Here is a 16,811-nt window from a genome sequence, read left to right on the forward strand (position 1 = left end):
GCACCGCCGCCTGCTTTTTCTCTTCCTGAAACCTCTCGATGACCGAATTCACAGAGTCACCGAAGGGGCCAGCAGTTGAATGCGGGGCGTCCAGGAGAAAAGATTTTTCCTTTTCCTTCATGTTGGATAAATTCAACCATAAGTGTCTCTCCGTTGCCACCATGGCTGCCATAGAACGGCCCACTGATTTGGCCGTCTCCTTGGTGGCACGGAGAGATAGATCTGCTGCCTGACGTAATTCTCAAATTACGTCAGCACTAATTTCATCCCCCTCACTCATATCTTTTAATAGGTCTGCTTGATATGCTTGTAATATCGACATAGTATGTAAGCACGCTGCCGCTTGACCTGCCGCCGAGTAAGCTTTGCCCACCAAAGCCGAGGTATTTCTTAATGGCTTTGTGGGCAATGCCGGTGTCTTAAATGACGATGCCGTATCTGGAGATAGATGGCTCGCTAGCGTTTCTTCAGCCTTAGGCATCGCCCCATAACCATAATTCTTAGCCCCAGAAATATTTGAATAAACAGATGTTTGCTGGCTAAATATTCTCGATGACACTGGTCTTTTCCATGACCTCGACACCTCGGTGTGGAGGTCAGGAAAGAATGGAAGACACCGGTGTGGAGGTGCAGCACGAGACGGAAGAAATCTTTCATCTAGTTTACTTTTTGAACAAGATTCCTGTCTATCAGCTGGCCACTTGATGCTTCATTTTTCTACAGCATGAGTGAGCACCTCCATAAGCTCCTCACTAGCAGGAGACTGAAGTGATGAGTCCCCAGTCTCTGCTGTATCAATACTTTCAATATCCAGATCCTCAGAACTGGATAATTGAAGTGATGGTGCCTTAGCCTGGGGGGAAGAAACCGCAGCGCGTGCTTCCACACCCAGATCTGAGGCACTGCATCTACCAGGTAAAGGCTGAGATAAGGCAGAGCCCATCTCAATCCCCGCTGATAGATCCATTTGCGATCCCCACGACTGAAGCCTCCACTGTGCCTCGGCAAAAGCGGGACCCGAACCGCGGGGAGCGCGCACCGAACCACTCTCCTCGAAGAGGGCTCGGCGGGAGCGGAGCGTTTTCATTGACATACGCTCGCAATGCTCGCAACCAGCTCCCTCGAGAGCTGACTGGGCATGCTGCATTCCCATACAAACAACACACAGATCGTGAGTGTCCCCACCCGTGATATAACGTGGGCAGGGATGAACACACTTTCTGAACTGCTGTTCGCTCGCCATATTATATATATATCGTCTCTTTATAGTTTTTTTTATATGTGAAAAACTCCTGCCTAGCAATTTCTAAGGACAGACAAAAACACTTTGAGACACAGACTGATATATTCACATACAGAGCGCTTGCTGAAGACTCAGAAGGTGACGCGCTTGTGTTTTGGGGTGCATTTATAATTTCCTGGTCGATGACGTCACCCGCCTATGACGTTCCGTCTCGCCATTGGACTGATTTCATACGTGCTTCATGACGCACTCAAGCAGGGGCCACGCAGCTCGAGTTCCCTGATAGGGAACTACTTTCTCCTGTATTACAGTTTCCATAAAAATATTAAGCAGCACAACTGTGTTCAACATTAATAATAAATAATAAATGTTTCTTGAGCAGCAAATCAGCATATTAAAATTATTTCTGAAGGATCACGTGACACTGAAGACTGGAGTAATAATGGAGAAAATTCAGCTTTTCCATCACAGGAATAAATTCAATTATATTAAATTATAGTAATATTTCACAAATTAACTCCTATGCCTTTTTATATATATATATATATATATATATATATATACAATAAATGCTTCTTTCAAAAACAGTAAAATCATACAGATCTGTATGATATTTTTGCAGCTTTTATAGTTAAACAAAATATTTATTTAATCCGTATTTAAGCAGCTATACTGGAGAAATCGGGACATTTTTGGGAACAGTTTTGAAACAACAAAGGCTGAAGATTGTATATAACTGTGGCATTTATTGTCTGCAGCAGAAAAAAATAGTACATGCAGTAGAATAACTAAATAAACAGCACTCAAACTTGCACTACAAGCGTCAGCATATTTTCCCTAATGTAGATTAGCCCTGAAGACTGGGAAAACTTAAACGCAAAGTACTGCTTGTAAAATATAAAATGAATAATCTAATACAAATATAAAGTATGGCTATATAAACATTTAAGTCACAATCCTAACTGGTAAGTAAATTATACCGCAAAAGTAATGCTGACTTTTTACTGCATTTAAAGGTTTACATGGCAGTGTACTGTAAAAACCAAACCCAACCTTTCAAAACTTATTAGACAACCTCTAGACACAGACTGTATTTTCCCCACAATAGTGAACTAACACTTAGATGCAAGGGTCTAAATCATCTGAAGAGCTTCTCACTGCATCACGCCTGGGCTTTTTTTCACACAGAATGCACATAATATACATGAATATAGAAGAACTCGCCTGCAGCCACTAACAGACAGATGCACAATCACAAACATTATTCTTCCCACTTGACAGACACATCTCTTCTTGAGCTTGTGTGGGTGACATTTACTGTGGTACTCATCAAATCACGCCCCACAGGAGGGTTATGAACTCAGAGTGAAGATCCAGCACAGCCCATCTTTCCCTCTCGCAGACGGAGCTATTCGGCTATTTTGAGACAAGTTTGATTGGCCTAGAATAGACAAACATATTATCTAAAATGTCAGTAAACATCAATGTAGCATAAAAAAAAAAGCCAGAGGTGAAGTTTTTAAAGCCTGCACTGAATGTTAAAAGTCAAGCAGGAATAAAAGGTGGTTAGTTTTTTTTTTTTTTTTGTTGTTGTTGTTGTTGTTGTTGTTGTTGTTGTTGTTGTTGTTGTTGTTGTTGTTGTTGTTTTGGGGGGGGGTCAATAAATTAATAAATATCCAAGAGATGATAATAAATATCATTATGTATTATTTACACTACTGTTTATAAGTTTGGGGTCAGCAAATTCAGCAAAGATGCATTCAATTGATCAAAATTGTAAACTATAAAAAATATTGTTGGTTTAACTGAAAAAAGTAAGTTACCTGGTTGCCTTAAGTTCATACAACAGAGATGTATTTAATAAATAGAAACTCAAAATATTATGCTACTGAACCACATCTGATTTGACAAAAGATAAAAAGTTGTGATAAATCATTAAAAATATATTTTTTACAGCCATTAAAATGATACAGATGTTTCTATTTTAAATAAGTGCTGTAATTTTTACTTTCTATTCATCAAATAATCCTAAATGTTGGTATTTTTTACAAAACTATTAAGCAGCACAACTGATAACACTGATAATAATAAAAAATCTTGTGACACTGAAGACTGGAGTAATGATGCTGAAAAGCTTGCATCACAGGAATAAATTACATTATAAAATATATTCAAATAGAAAACAGTTATTTTAATCATATTAATATTTCAAAATGCTACTGTTATTATTAATGTATTTTTATCAGACTCTCAGATACCTCTTCGTTGCAAAAAAAAGCTATAAAAAAAGCTTTAAATTTTTGAGTACAATCTACTTGGATGTTTAAGTCATTTCAACTTACTGTAAGTTATATTAAACTGACTTAAAAAATGAGTTGAATCTTGAATAACTTACAAAAAAGTGTAACTTATTTACACTTACTAATCATATAATTTTTTACACTGTTCATGGGTTCGACATTTTTCTCAGTAACGCTTGGCAGTTTTGATTTAGTACTGTATATGCATATGCTTATCCGCTCCTTCTGATTTAAGCAGATCTTCTTTTTCACTTGCTTTTTGGATGTGGAGATGCAGTTCTATTTCAGAAGATATACCGAAGATCTAACAGCGCTACCGTATAACACTGAAAACAGATTTCCGCAATAAATTGTCAATGGCGGGGAAGCGTTTTGTCATAAATGACGTAAAATCTTGACAATAGCGGGGAAAGAGTTAATGAATCCACTGTGACAACTAACCCTATATATTGCAACAACATGTTCTGCCATTGGGGCATGTTGTTGCAAAAGGTCAACATGTGTTCAATGTACATACTTGCTGTAAATGGTCATGGAGTCTCCAGCTACGATGTCAGCATACTGGTCCGGAGGAGGAAGAATCAGGAGTTCTGAAACATTTACATTTTCTTCCTCTTGATTTCTAAAGGAAATATTCAACAACAACACAAGTTAGCATTATCAGGTCATCAGGTACTGCACAGGCTGAAGGAATGAGACATGCTTTCTGAAAAAAACATCTCAAACATCCATGTAAAGCCAGTCAGACCACATATTCCAGCTGAAAAAAGACATCCCATAAATTACTGTCTGTGTTACGTTTGAGAACTTGCACATATTTGTGAGAATACTTACAAGCTGCCAGGATCCTCTTCGTCTGCTAACAGATCAAACCAGAAGTGGAGGAGCAGAAGAAAAAAAAAGTGAGTGTGGGTAGATGTAATTGTTTATGTAATTAAGGTTCAGAGAGTCAAAACACACCTGCTACAGGCTCTGGCGTTCTTGATGCACAAACAACCAAATAAGGAAAAAAGAAGTCGAGAAACCATGATCACTTGCTATCCTGTAATCTTATCATTTACAATCAATTCCGGTGAATTCGAAAGAAAATAGACAAAAATTAAAGTGATTGCCTACATTGGGTTGCTGTCTTGCGGGAGAAGTCGAGAGGGTGTCATAAAGAATGTGGATAGTCTTTGAAGGGCTTCCTGCTTTGGTCTGCAACCCAGAATAAACAAATGAGCATTCTTGTGTTTAAAATGTAAAACAATTCTTTCAGATCAAAGCTAGTACAGTATGTGTCATGTTTAGTGAGTAGAAAAGGATCTTACTGCACATTCATGTAAGTTGAATCAGTTTGGGTTGGCTGGACAGGACCTGACCAACAGGGACAAAAGAATGAATAAAAAAATGATTACAAGATACAAAGTTATGACATAAAAATTCAAAAAAGAAGTTTTTTTTACATCATAATTGTGGCTTTTTATCTAATAATTATGACTTAGTATCTAAAGAGTCAGTTTCAACATTTGATGTCATAATTATGACTTTTTAGCTCATAATTTCGACTTCTAATGTCATAATATAATTTTTAACTCATAATTTCGACTTTTAATGTCATAGACTTTTTAGTTAATAATTAGACTTAATAGATAGATAATAGACTTTTTAGCTCATAAAGTAGACTTTTAATGGCATCATATACTTTTTAGCCCATGATTTTGACTTATAGTTACTTTTATGACACAATTTCGACTTATGTCATACACTTTCAACTCATAATTTCAACTTTTAATGTCATAATTTATTTTTTAGCTCAATTTCGACTGTCAAAATGTCAAGTTGTCTCATTATAATTTTGACTTAATGAGATAATTTACTTTCAGCTCATAATTTTGACTTTTTGACAAAATGACAACTTTTTTCATCATTTTACCAATGTACTCGTACATTTTTAAACTCGTTTCACTTTTTATGCCACAATTATGACTTTTAATATCATTATTTCGATGGCATAATGGTTTTTGGTAATGATTTCAACATTGTATGTCATAATTATGATTCTCCCTGTCTGTTTTTATTTTTATTTGTTTGCGGGAGGAAATTGGCTTCCATAAATGTCTACGAAAGAGTAAGTGACATTCTGTAGCTATGATGACAGTTTCCCCAGAGTTTTGATCTCTGTCTTGACTGTTCCTGGTTAGCTTTCCTGTGAAAATTTTTCCGTCATGTGTCATCATCAATGACTCACCTTGAGCTGGTGTGGCCAGCGACTGATTCAGCCCTCTGAAAGATTGAACATACACCTCATGTAAACAATACAGTAGCTTAACAGTCTAGTTTTGTTACTGAGAACAAATAAAAGGGCACCTACAAACACACAAGGTAAAACTTACATGTGTGAGGTTTCATTGGGAGAGCCAAACACAGGGTCATCATCATCACCTGTCCACTCCTCACTGTCTTCTGAGACTGAGGAAATAAAATGAAAATCAAATAATAATACTATTTAAATTAAATCGAAATTTGAATTCCTGTCAAGAGTGGGATTGTACTCTGTATTATAATCACCCAAAACAGTAAAATCCAAAGACATTACCTTTATGAAAATTGTGTTGGTACCATGGTTCTCTGATGGTACTGTATCAGATGATATTATAATACAATAGTCCTCCAATCTTTACCATGCTACTTTATGATTTTAAGAAGGTAATCCAAAATACTTCAATAATATAATGGTATTAAAATCAAAGTACAATACAATACAATACAATTTTATTTGTAAAGCACATTTAAAACAACCGAGGTTAGCCAAAGTGCTGAACATAATTTCAGACAAATTATAAACACATAACATGAGCACAAAGCACAGTTAAACAAGTGACAAACTAAAGAATATATAAAATGCATTAATTAACTCTCAGGCTGGTTTAAAAGCCAATGAATAATAGTGAGTTTTAAGTTGTGATTTAAAAATGTCAAGGCTGGGAGCTACTCTGATACGCATAGGCAGATCATTCCAAAGTCTCGGTGCCACGACTGAAAATGCTCGATCTCCCCTATTTTTAAGTCGTGTTCTAGGAACAGATAAGAGTAGTTGGTCAGCGGACCTCAATGACCTCAAAGGAGCATGCATCTTCAGTAGATCATTTATGTAAGCTGGTGCTTGACCATGAAGAGATTTAAAAACAAACAATAAAATCTTAAACTGTATTCTGAAACAAACTGGTAGCCAAAGTAGGGTCCATGGTGTTATCAGAGGTGTGAGTAAATGTAATTAGTTAATTTCGTGTGGATTCTACATGTACCAGATGTGGGCCGGATATGGGCCGACACTATGTTGCTGTCTGGGACTCAAGTTGTATTGGAATTGGTGACATGCAACTAGTAATGGAGTTCATTTTGCTGTAAGGTATCTCTACTTTTACTTAAAGTCCCTCTAAAGGCAATAAAAAAATAATTCTAAACACATTATAAATGTTAGAAATGTATTGCTAAAACATATTACAAAGACTGTGAACTGTGAAGAACTGAATTGTGGAGTTAGACCATTAAACAGTTTTTCACCATTGCTATTTTCCGGATTTTTTGGCGGGGTCTAAAACGGGGCTCGATGACGCACTGGAACCCCTGAGCTCCTGGACACGCCCCGACTTGATGACGCACTACAGCCACTGAGGCTGGCCGCTCCACAAACAATATAAATTGAGCACATTCTCATCAGTTTGCTGCTCAATCACTAGTTACTGTCAGTACTATTATAGTTTCTACAGCCTACAGTTTGCTAGTTATGTCTTTGTCACGGAAATGCATACTACCTGGATGCGATCATATACAAAACAGATCGGTGTCTTATTTTAATTTCCTAAAAACGATCACATCAAGAAGAGGTGGATTAATTTTGTGAAGAACCACCTTGATGGAGAGCTGAGGATCACCACCAAAACCCGTCTCTGTAGTGATTATTTTACACGGGATAGTTTTATAAACTTTCGTCGGAGACAACTGGGATTCACTGATAATCCGCTGTTACTGGTGAATGGGGCGCAACGACTATCTCCCTCCTCGGCCTTCATCCTCCCGTCGCACCGACAACTGGTGCCATCATTGGCAGTGCGTGCCCACCAATGAGTGTAAGTTTGTGTGCTTATGTTATAACGATCATTAACCTAATAAGCTGCTAGGAGCATCCATTCCGGCTGTAGCGGGTGACAGTTGAGTGTTGCAACGGCAGCTGTATCGCGAGTGGGCGTGTTTTCAGCGCAGCCAGCGGACACGTCCCTAGCGTTTGAGAGCGGAGACTACTGCTCATTTTTTCAAGATTTTAATAGCTTATTTTATGTACTTGCCGGCTTTTTTATCATTCAAATTTGGCTTGGTGGCTAATAACACATTTTTCTGTGATATGACAAACTCAGAACACATACTTAATTTTGACTTTACAGGGACTTTAAGTATGGTTTTAAGGTACTCTTTACACCTCTGGGCATTACAATTTACAATCTACTATTTACTATTTACTATGGGTGTTTTTTTTTTTGGACCGCTGAAATTTCACAGTGGGCGGGGCTAGTTAGTATGATGCAGTAGAAAGCTATCAATAAAATAACCTGATACTTATTGTGATCAAACACACAAAACATAATACAAAATAAAACATTTACTACTATAAAAAATTATTAAAAGAAGGTGCTTACAGCTTTCATGGTTCATGTCATAATGTTCTGAGGTCCTAAGAAAATACAGATAAAAATAAAGAAAATCTCATTTGTAAACTGCAGATCAAGATCAGCACTCAATGCTAGCATAGAATTACTACTGTATATTGCAGTAGCCTATTCGTTTCAATGGCTACCTGCTGTTTGTACTGATGTCCTCTGTGTTTTTGTGTCCATTGCCGTTGGATCTGTTAGATGCTGTTGTCATCTTCCCCAGCTCCATAATTCCATTGATGTTCATATCCATACTCTCCACCGGGACATAACCGTCTGAAAAAACAACACACAGCAAATTGCCAATCTGCATTCCAGCAGAAGCATCTGAAAAATGAGATAAGCTCTTACATACGCAGTCTAACAGATTAGTCAAAGCTCAAGCACTCGTTCAGGTCTTTGCTTAGCGACAGATCTATTCAGGCATATAGTCCTTATCAGGGTACATTCATAACAATGCTTATTTTCTGCACGCCATTTATCTGTAATACTGATTTAGCGTCTTGCTAATTATGAGTGTGCCAATATATGCATATAATGGCATTAAATTAATTTGTTGTGTTTCGCTCACATTTGTTGTTGCTGTCCTTAGCCAGCCATTTCCCTTTAGGGCAATTGTTGGTACGGATGATGCTCACGGTGTCTCCAACCTTCACCGGCAGGTCGTTTTTACGGCCCTTACAGTCCTCAATCACTTTAACATGATACATGGCCTCTTCCTGGCCTGTGATCTGCATTAAACATCAATACACAAAGACAATTACATGAATGTGTCCACATCACTTGCTGAGCCCTGTGCATTAGAAAAAGACTCTTGCTGTTAGCGAGAAATTGAAATGTAAGGCTCATTTCACTTTTGATTAAAACCCAACGTGTGATTGCCAGATGTGGGCCGGATCTGGGCCGACACTATGTTGCTGTCTGGTATACAAATACTGACATATGTAAGAAATACTGCTATGTCCAAAGAGGGAAAAATATACCTTAAATTTTTTTCTCATTTCATTTTCCTTCTTTTCCTTTTCTTTCTGCTCCTTCTTTTCTCTTTCCTTCTCCTTCTCTTTTTCCTTTTCACGCTGTTTCTCTTTCTTCTTTAGTTCTTTTTCATCTGACACTTTTCCTGAGTTCTTCCTGCGGATTTAAGTTTTTCATCATTACAATTAGATTATTTTGGGAATGTAGTTGCAGTTTGAATTGATATCAGGTGTTTAAAAACAAAAAAAAAAATATGTTGCTACAAACCTGGAGAACAACCGTTTAGGTGAAGCTTCCTTAGGTTATTAATTGAAGACACAATATGTTCGAACCGATCATTTCAACAACGGTATATGAAATGAGAAGATACAAAACATATTATATGATAATGCAACAAAAAAGTAGGATTATTAGTATTGCAAACAAAAGGTCCTGACATTAACATTCAGACATTCAACGGTCATAAAACACTATTTTTAACAATAATGGTAAAAACAAAAATCAAAACCGAAAAACGTACCACAGCCGCTGAATCATCATATGGATCTAAGTCACAAACAATACAAAACATATTTTAGTCAGCAGAATACTTGAAAAGAGAATCTAAAATAAACTGTGTTTATCATTTCTATGGTGGTCAGAAGGTCATCAGAGATGAGATTACTGAAAACATGAATCACTACACTTCACATTTTTCTTCTTGTTTAGTGGAAAACAAGACAAAATAACACACTTCACAACAGCATTAGCCTATTTTAGTGAAGACTTCTTCCACTTACTCTTTAGAGGTCCTTTCTGTTTCTTATTCTTTATTGTTTTGCCTTTTTTACTGTTTGCTTGATCTTCATTAACATTGTGAACTCTTTCAAGGGTCCTGGAGGAAAGTCAGAATAAAAATAAAGTAGCTCAATATCGACAACACATACACAAAAGCCATTTTTTTCTCTGTGGCCACACTAAATCAACATGAAGTTAATGGCTTACCCCGATGGAGATAAGGTAGGTGAGCTAGGAATTGAGTCCTGAGGTACAGCAGCTTGAGTGTCTGGATTTGGAGAGCCAGAGTTCACAGACCCGTAGTCCACATCCACAATGTCTCTATCCCACGTGTTCAGAGACGCACTTTCTTGAACCTGATGATTTGGGCTCAACTGTTTCAGGAAAGCTTCCTCATGAACTGAAACTGGCCTTCTGGAACTAGAATCTGATGATGGGATTGATGGAGGCCTAAAGGTAGAAACTGCTGGAGCCAAGGGTCCCTCAACATCTTCATAAAACACATCCCCAGATGAGTTGTCATGTAGTGAATCTTCTGATGAAGAAATCAAATGTTAATGTACACATTTAGTGGACAAAAACTTCAGAGAAACATATCTTAAGTAAATTAACCTTGTGTTTCTAGAGGTTCAAATTGTGTTGTGGGAATCTGGAGGTATCTGGCAGGAGACTGAGTTGGTTTCTCAAGTGGAGGGTCCACAGTGGGTATGGCGGGCAGAGCCTTCCTAGGAGGAGGGGGAGGGGGGTTCACATTTTTGACCACTGTCACCATCCCTGCAGAAACAAGAGAATAGATATTAGAATGGAAAACCACTGGACCACCACCATTTTGAAAAAAAAAAAAACAGAAAAAAAAACATACACTGTAAAAAATAATATTATCAATAAGTTGACAACATATGTTTTTACATTGCTTTAACTCATCAAAATAAGTTAAGCAATTTATAACTTTTTTATGATTTATGCAAGATTCAACTCATTTTTAAGTCAGTTTAATGTAATGTAAGTTGAAATTACTTAAAAATCCAAGTTGATTGTACTTAAAGATTTACGGCAGCAACTTTTTTTTACAATGTAGAAGCTTGATTAAAATGTTTTAAGAATACATCAGAATTTAGAAAAATGTTTACATAAAACTAGAAAATGGACCGAATGGTGTAAAAAAACAAAAAAACAAAACAACACATTTTGTAAAAATAAGTAAATAAATAAAAAGTGTTATCTCCTGCACCTATGTTTGCCAAGTAAATGTATCTTGTTAATGATGTTTATTGGATATATTTATTGTTAAGAAAATTAAGAAATTTTTCCATCCATCTGCTGAATTCTAAAACAAACAAGAAAAAAGAAATAACAAAAATGATAACCCTTAAAAAGAAGCATGAGGAAGAGAGAGCAAACCAAGAAAGTTATGTATGCAAAGCGAATAAAAATGTACAGACAAGCACAGACTATGGAATGAAAATGGAGAAACCATGATGCTTATACTTATGAAATTATAAGCCTGATCAAATGCATGAGATGGTGCAAAGTGTTTCTCTTTTCACAATTTTAGGTGACGATCATATTTAATACCCACTAATTGAAAGTAAATGTAATTTTAATATAAGCTGTAATGAAAACAATTATTTTCTCTTTAAGGATGTCTCTATGAGCAATATGGTTTAATTACAACAATTACTTACGATAATATATGTAAGCCTAATTAGCATTTAGTTTAACTAAAAACCAAAATGTCTCACTCTTACAGATATGTCCTTGAGACAAAATATTGTTTGTCATTCCGATTATGAAAAATATGTTACCCAACACAAGCCACAAAAGACTTACATATCCTGCATACCAACCCTCCATGACGTATGGAATCCACCTAACTCCTCACAATCAAAAAGGCATTTAAACACTGCTAAAAGGTATTTACATTTGTGAACAGTTAATCGAAAACTGGTTTGTGTTGATTAACAGTAGCACTGAACAAAATTTAATTTGAGGCAAAGATTTTTTTTTTTGCTAAACCAATTAATTGGCTGTCTGTGAACATGCCACACTTATTGATACAAGACTACCCTACAATAAGTATAACCTTCTATGATGGATGAAACTGATCTTAGACAACAAAATTGTGGGCAAGATCACACAGTGTCCATCCTGCTTAAAACAGATACTTACTGTGATCAAGGCCATCAACCTTGTCAGTTTCAGGTGGGTGGGTTTTAGGTGGCACCCAAGTGTGATCCACATAATCAACTGGAGGGAGTTCAGGTATTTCAAACCCTTCTGGAACAGGTGGAGCTTTCTCAGGCAGTTGCTCTACAGATGTGGCAAACTGTGGTGAGGCCTTTTCAGGTGTATCTAGTTTAGGTTGAGTCACCTCAGTTGTGACAGTCTCAGGCAGAGGTGTGAGAGTTTCAGGCAGAGGTATCTCGGGTGGAACTGTCTCAATTGGGGTTATATTTTCAGTTGTGGTAGCCAACTGGCTAACTGTGCTCTTTCTCTTAGCCCTTTCCAGAAGGCTAAATATTCGGCTATCATTTGGTGTCCGTTTAACTGAGGCCATCTCCTGCGCTCTCGCTAAGGCTGAAAGCGTTTTGGCTGAGAACTGGTCCTCATTAGTCCTCTCTGGGTTAATAGCTGTATTGTGAGTAAGAGCTTTTGCGTTTTCAAGTACCACCTCGACAGGTGCAGCTGGAGTATGAACATATGGAGGAGGGCTTGAGACTATAAGTCTTGAGTCTGGACCATGTGTATACTCTAAGGGCATCACCAAGGGCTCTGTGGATATCATTGTAGGGGTGGATGGGGCAGGGGAGGCTAACCTGGGGACAACTGGACTCCTGGGAACTGGATTGATAAATGTACGGATCACTGGAGTGGGTATAGCTTGCTCAGTAAGGTCTCCATCGGGAAAATCTCCATAAAGAACAGGGGGAGGAATATCAGTGAAATCTGGAGGTGGACTTCCTTCAGGGGGAGGAAATACTTCTGATAAACTGAGCATATTTATATTTGGTTTAAGAGGTTCAGGGTCAGAAGGAGTTGAAATAGTGGTATCTGGCTTAGAACTCTTTGATTTAGGAACAGCTTGAGAGGGAATAATTGGTGTTGGAATGGCTGGTTCTGGAATCTTTGACTCAGGGCTAGCAGAGGTCGGAATACCTGGAGCTGGAATGCTTGGGGTAGGAATGTTGGGGACAGGTGGTGTTCCAGCTGAAGTCTGAGAAGGGACAACAGGTACACTTTCCATAGGAGGACTGGCTGGTACAGATGGGCCAGCAGGAGCCGAGTGACTTGGAGCAGGGGTACGACTAGCTGGAGTTGGGCTCTCCACTGTATCTGTCTTCTCATTTTCATCTTTGCTAGTTTTTTGAGTTGTAAATTCAAAATTCTTGGGTGCGGAAACTTTGACTGGTGAAATGGAAACAGATGTATAGGGGCTGGATTCAGGCTCTGGGGTATCAGCTTTTATTGTAGCCAATGGCAGAACAAGTGGAGGATTCCTGTCCTTCAGAGACTTTTTGGCAATGTCGACCTCCTTAGCAGTGTCTGCCTTCTCATTCTCATCTTTGCTAGTTTTTTGAGGGGTAAATACAAAATTCCTAGATGTAGACACTTTGACTGGTGAAATGGAAACAGGTGTATAGGGGCTGGACTCAGGCTCTGGGGTATCAGCTTTTATTGTAGCCACTGGCAGAACGAGTGGAAGATTCCTTTCCTTCAGAGACTTTTTGACAATTTCGACCTCCTTAGTGTCTGGCTTCTCATTCTCATCTTTGCTAGTTTTTTGAGTGGTGAATACAAAATGATTGGGTGTGGACACGTTTTCTGATGCAATGGACTCAGGTGTAAGTGGGCTGGATTCAGGCTCTGGGGTTTCTGATTTTTCTGGAGCCACAGGCAGAACTAGTGGAAGATTTCTATCCTTCAAAGATTTTTTGGTAATGTGTACTTCCTTCACATGGTCTGTCTTCTCTTCACTAGTTTTTTGAGGGGTAAAAACAAACTTTTTGGGTGTTGACACTTTTAATGCTGAAACAGACACAGGTGTAAGTGGGCTGGATTCGGACTCTGGGGTTTCGGCATTTTTGGGGCCCACTGGCAGAACCAGTGGAAGATTTGTGTCTTTCAGATTCTGCTTAACAGTGTTAACTTCCTTCTTCTGGATAATTTCTAGCTGTTCAGCATTATTGATGGGCTGGTTCTCTCTAGTCTTCAATCCCCAAGGTGGAGAGAGCTGGCGAGTGAGATTTTTGTCATCTTTGAAGACTACTCGTGGTGCGTAAAACGTCCCTTTTTGCACGGCAGCATTGATAGATGAGATCAAAGGATTGCTGGCTTTTGTCAACGGAGGGATGGTTTTGGGTTTCTCTGGGACAGCAGGTTTAGTCTGGATCTTCAGACCATTTTCACCCTGGAACCGTGCCTTCAGGGTTTTAAAGTCTATTGATTCATCCTGATGTGTGAAATGTAGCAAATGTTAAGAAATATCAAAGTAAACCTTACATTTTACTATGGCATGCATATGATTTAAATGCATAATTATGATAGGTTTTTGTATTGTCAGCAATATCTCAGAGCTTAAAAATAAACTTGTAGCAAAACACAACACAACACAATCCACATTGTGTGGGAAGGTAATGTGATGACATTCTACCATTGCCCAAACAAATTCCATACATTCACACTAGTCAATGTCAAAATGTATAATAGCATGTGGTAGAAATCAGTAAGCTGAGGTGAACATCGACGCTAGGGCTATTTTAAGAAACTTCTGGTTATCAAGAGTATGGCTGGTGTCAAAAGATGTTCAATAAATAAATAAACTGATAAGTATGGAAACTCTCACAAAAGAGACTCACAGTACCATGGTACTGAATGATTGCCATATTTATGATATTTACATGAAAGAATAGCATTGTACTACCAAAATGAGGTATGTCATTTATGTTTTTATCTTGGTACTTTTTGTGAGCAAAATTAGATTTTCTTCACAACTGTCTAATATTACATTTTAATGTGTGTATTCATTTGTGTTTAAGGAATCTATGTAAAAACAAAAAACAAAAAAAAACAAAGCATATATCACATTTTAAAGTTGCTAATAATAAAATGAAATGAATGTTATGGTTTCTCACCTGTTCCATCATTGTCACTCAAATTTTTCCAGCAGTTCCTCAAAAAGAGATAATTATCTCTCCTCAAATCCTCATAATTAATAATCCATTGAGTTATTCCTTTATGATTTAAAATGATCCAGCATGTACAAATAAAATGGTGTTGTGTCGCAGTTGTCAGAGGATAAATAGCACATAGAGTGAGAACTCGCCCATTGGCCCTCAGACTGGAATGAGGTTGGATGAGCATGTTCATGTGCTAATGACGAGATAAAGGAATGTCTCGTCAAACAAGTCACTTCACTGAACGCCAGCAAAGGACTGTTTTCATTCTCAAAGAATGCGGTCAGTCAAGAACCACAGAAATCCAAGAAGGCACAGCTTCTATTGTCAAACAACCAAAATCAAACTCTCATTACATCTTCACACCAGGTAGAATAGAAGAAACATAAAAGTATTGGTCAATATTGTCATTACTTTCACAGAGGATGTGCTTTACTCTCAGGAGAACAGTCTCTACCTTAAATAATCTAATCAAAGTTAGTTATTTTGCTTAAAATTAAATTCTAAAACAGATGTTGGTTACATCTGAAGATCTTAAATTCGACAATAAAGGAGTCTAGGGCTAGTTGTCGCACTTTATACTTAAGTTAATTCTTCTTGAGGTGGCTTTATGTTTGAAAGCCAATTTATGTATCTTAGATTTGACAAAAAAAAAATGATAGGAAAAACGATAAAGTTAATTCAATATACTCACTGGCCCTATAGTGGGGTATATTGTCAGTGAGGAATTATAAACACTTATTTGAGATAAATATTGGAATAGGAAATGCTGTATAAAGCAAAAATAAAATAAAACAAATGAATGAATGACTACCAAACACTAATTTTGAGCAATACAATTTAGAATTAAAGCACTTTTGACTAAAAGACATGACATCTAGCACACATCTTTCTCATAAAAGAAGTCAAAACAATCAGAGCGCAGGAATTTACATAAAAAGAAAGGAAACTAGTTCTTAACCTGGTAGATCACCCTCCATACCTGAGAAGGAATCTTACGACTAATGAGTCAAGGTCATTTGACCTGTGACGTACAAATTGGTTGGTGACATTCCTTACAGGATGTTGATTTGCGCTCATGAATGACATAAAGAAGATTGATTGAAAATGTGATCAGAAGAACAAACTGCTCCTGACACAATTTCCTGTGAAAGAGAAAACAAACTAAGCAGGCCTAATGTATTAATTTTCCCCATAAGCATGTTGAGGGAATTTGAGTGGTTCAATGGAATGCCTATAATGTACTCATTTATCTGGCAAGGATCCAGTTCAGTGATTCAATTCACATTCTGCATCTAATTTAGATTGTGCGGCTAGATCATTTAAAACCTGAAACAACATTTCAGTTATGGTAAAATGTTCTCTTTTCTCTTCCAAATCTAGTATGAGTTTAGGTTGAAGTAACAAGTGGTAATTTGATTGTTTGTTTGTAACTCAGGCTGGCAAAATGGAATTAGCTAGTGTTTCACTGGTAGATACAACTGAACTGTGGTACTGAACTTTATTCTGACACCTAGTGGTGTGGATGCAGCAGTGCACAAAGGCAAGTTACTGTTGATAAATGTCCTGTTCATGCTCATGATTCATCTTCCTCTTAACCTAAAGTGTCCAATAATGGGGGTTACCAAGAGAGTAGTATTCAGCTGGTCAT

General features: G+C 37.5%; 1 protein-coding gene across 5 annotated transcripts; it reads right to left on the bottom strand.

The window, feature by feature from the left end:
* Positions 1–1,969: 1,969 nt before the first annotated feature.
* On the bottom strand, positions 1,970–15,377 carry LOC143729467 (uncharacterized). Of its 5 annotated transcripts, none has more exons than XM_077220747.1 (19): positions 15,119–15,361; positions 12,156–14,436; positions 10,599–10,760; positions 10,194–10,521; positions 9,989–10,083; positions 9,730–9,755; positions 9,477–9,505; positions 9,218–9,365; positions 8,806–8,965; positions 8,378–8,510; positions 8,220–8,254; positions 5,919–5,994; positions 5,774–5,808; positions 4,854–4,899; positions 4,660–4,740; positions 4,504–4,523; positions 4,378–4,402; positions 4,061–4,165; positions 1,970–2,684 (listed from the first exon to the last, which is right to left on the bottom strand). In XM_077220747.1, the coding sequence occupies exons 1-19, from the start codon at positions 15,128–15,130 to the stop codon at positions 2,660–2,662; spliced, it is 3,822 nt and encodes a 1,273-aa protein (XP_077076862.1). In that variant the 5' UTR covers positions 15,131–15,361; the 3' UTR covers positions 1,970–2,659. The 5 variants fall into 5 exon arrangements, 2 of the variants coding, with proteins under 2 accessions (XP_077076862.1, XP_077076863.1); XM_077220748.1 differs by having other exon boundaries at positions 10,194–10,518; positions 15,119–15,331; XR_013200008.1 differs by lacking the exon at positions 4,504–4,523 and having other exon boundaries at positions 4,656–4,740; positions 15,119–15,377.
* Positions 15,378–16,811: the final 1,434 nt, after the last annotated feature.

The sequence above is a fragment of the Siphateles boraxobius genome, unplaced genomic scaffold (assembly GCF_051911475.1).
Source record: "Siphateles boraxobius isolate OS27281-9 unplaced genomic scaffold, OSU_SipBor_1 8, whole genome shotgun sequence".
Classification (NCBI taxonomy): domain Eukaryota; kingdom Metazoa; phylum Chordata; class Actinopteri; order Cypriniformes; family Leuciscidae; genus Siphateles; species Siphateles boraxobius.

Excerpts from the sequence above, each read along its gene's own strand:
- LOC143729467 (XM_077220747.1), bottom strand. Across the intron at positions 9,506-9,729 it reads ATGATGATTCAGCGGCTGTG|GAAGCTTCACCTAAACGGTT; the intron begins GTACGTTTTTCG and ends TAATAACCTAAG. Across the intron at positions 8,511-8,805 it reads TAAGGACAGCAACAACAAAT|ACGGTTATGTCCCGGTGGAG; the intron begins GTGAGCGAAACA and ends TTGTTTTTTCAG.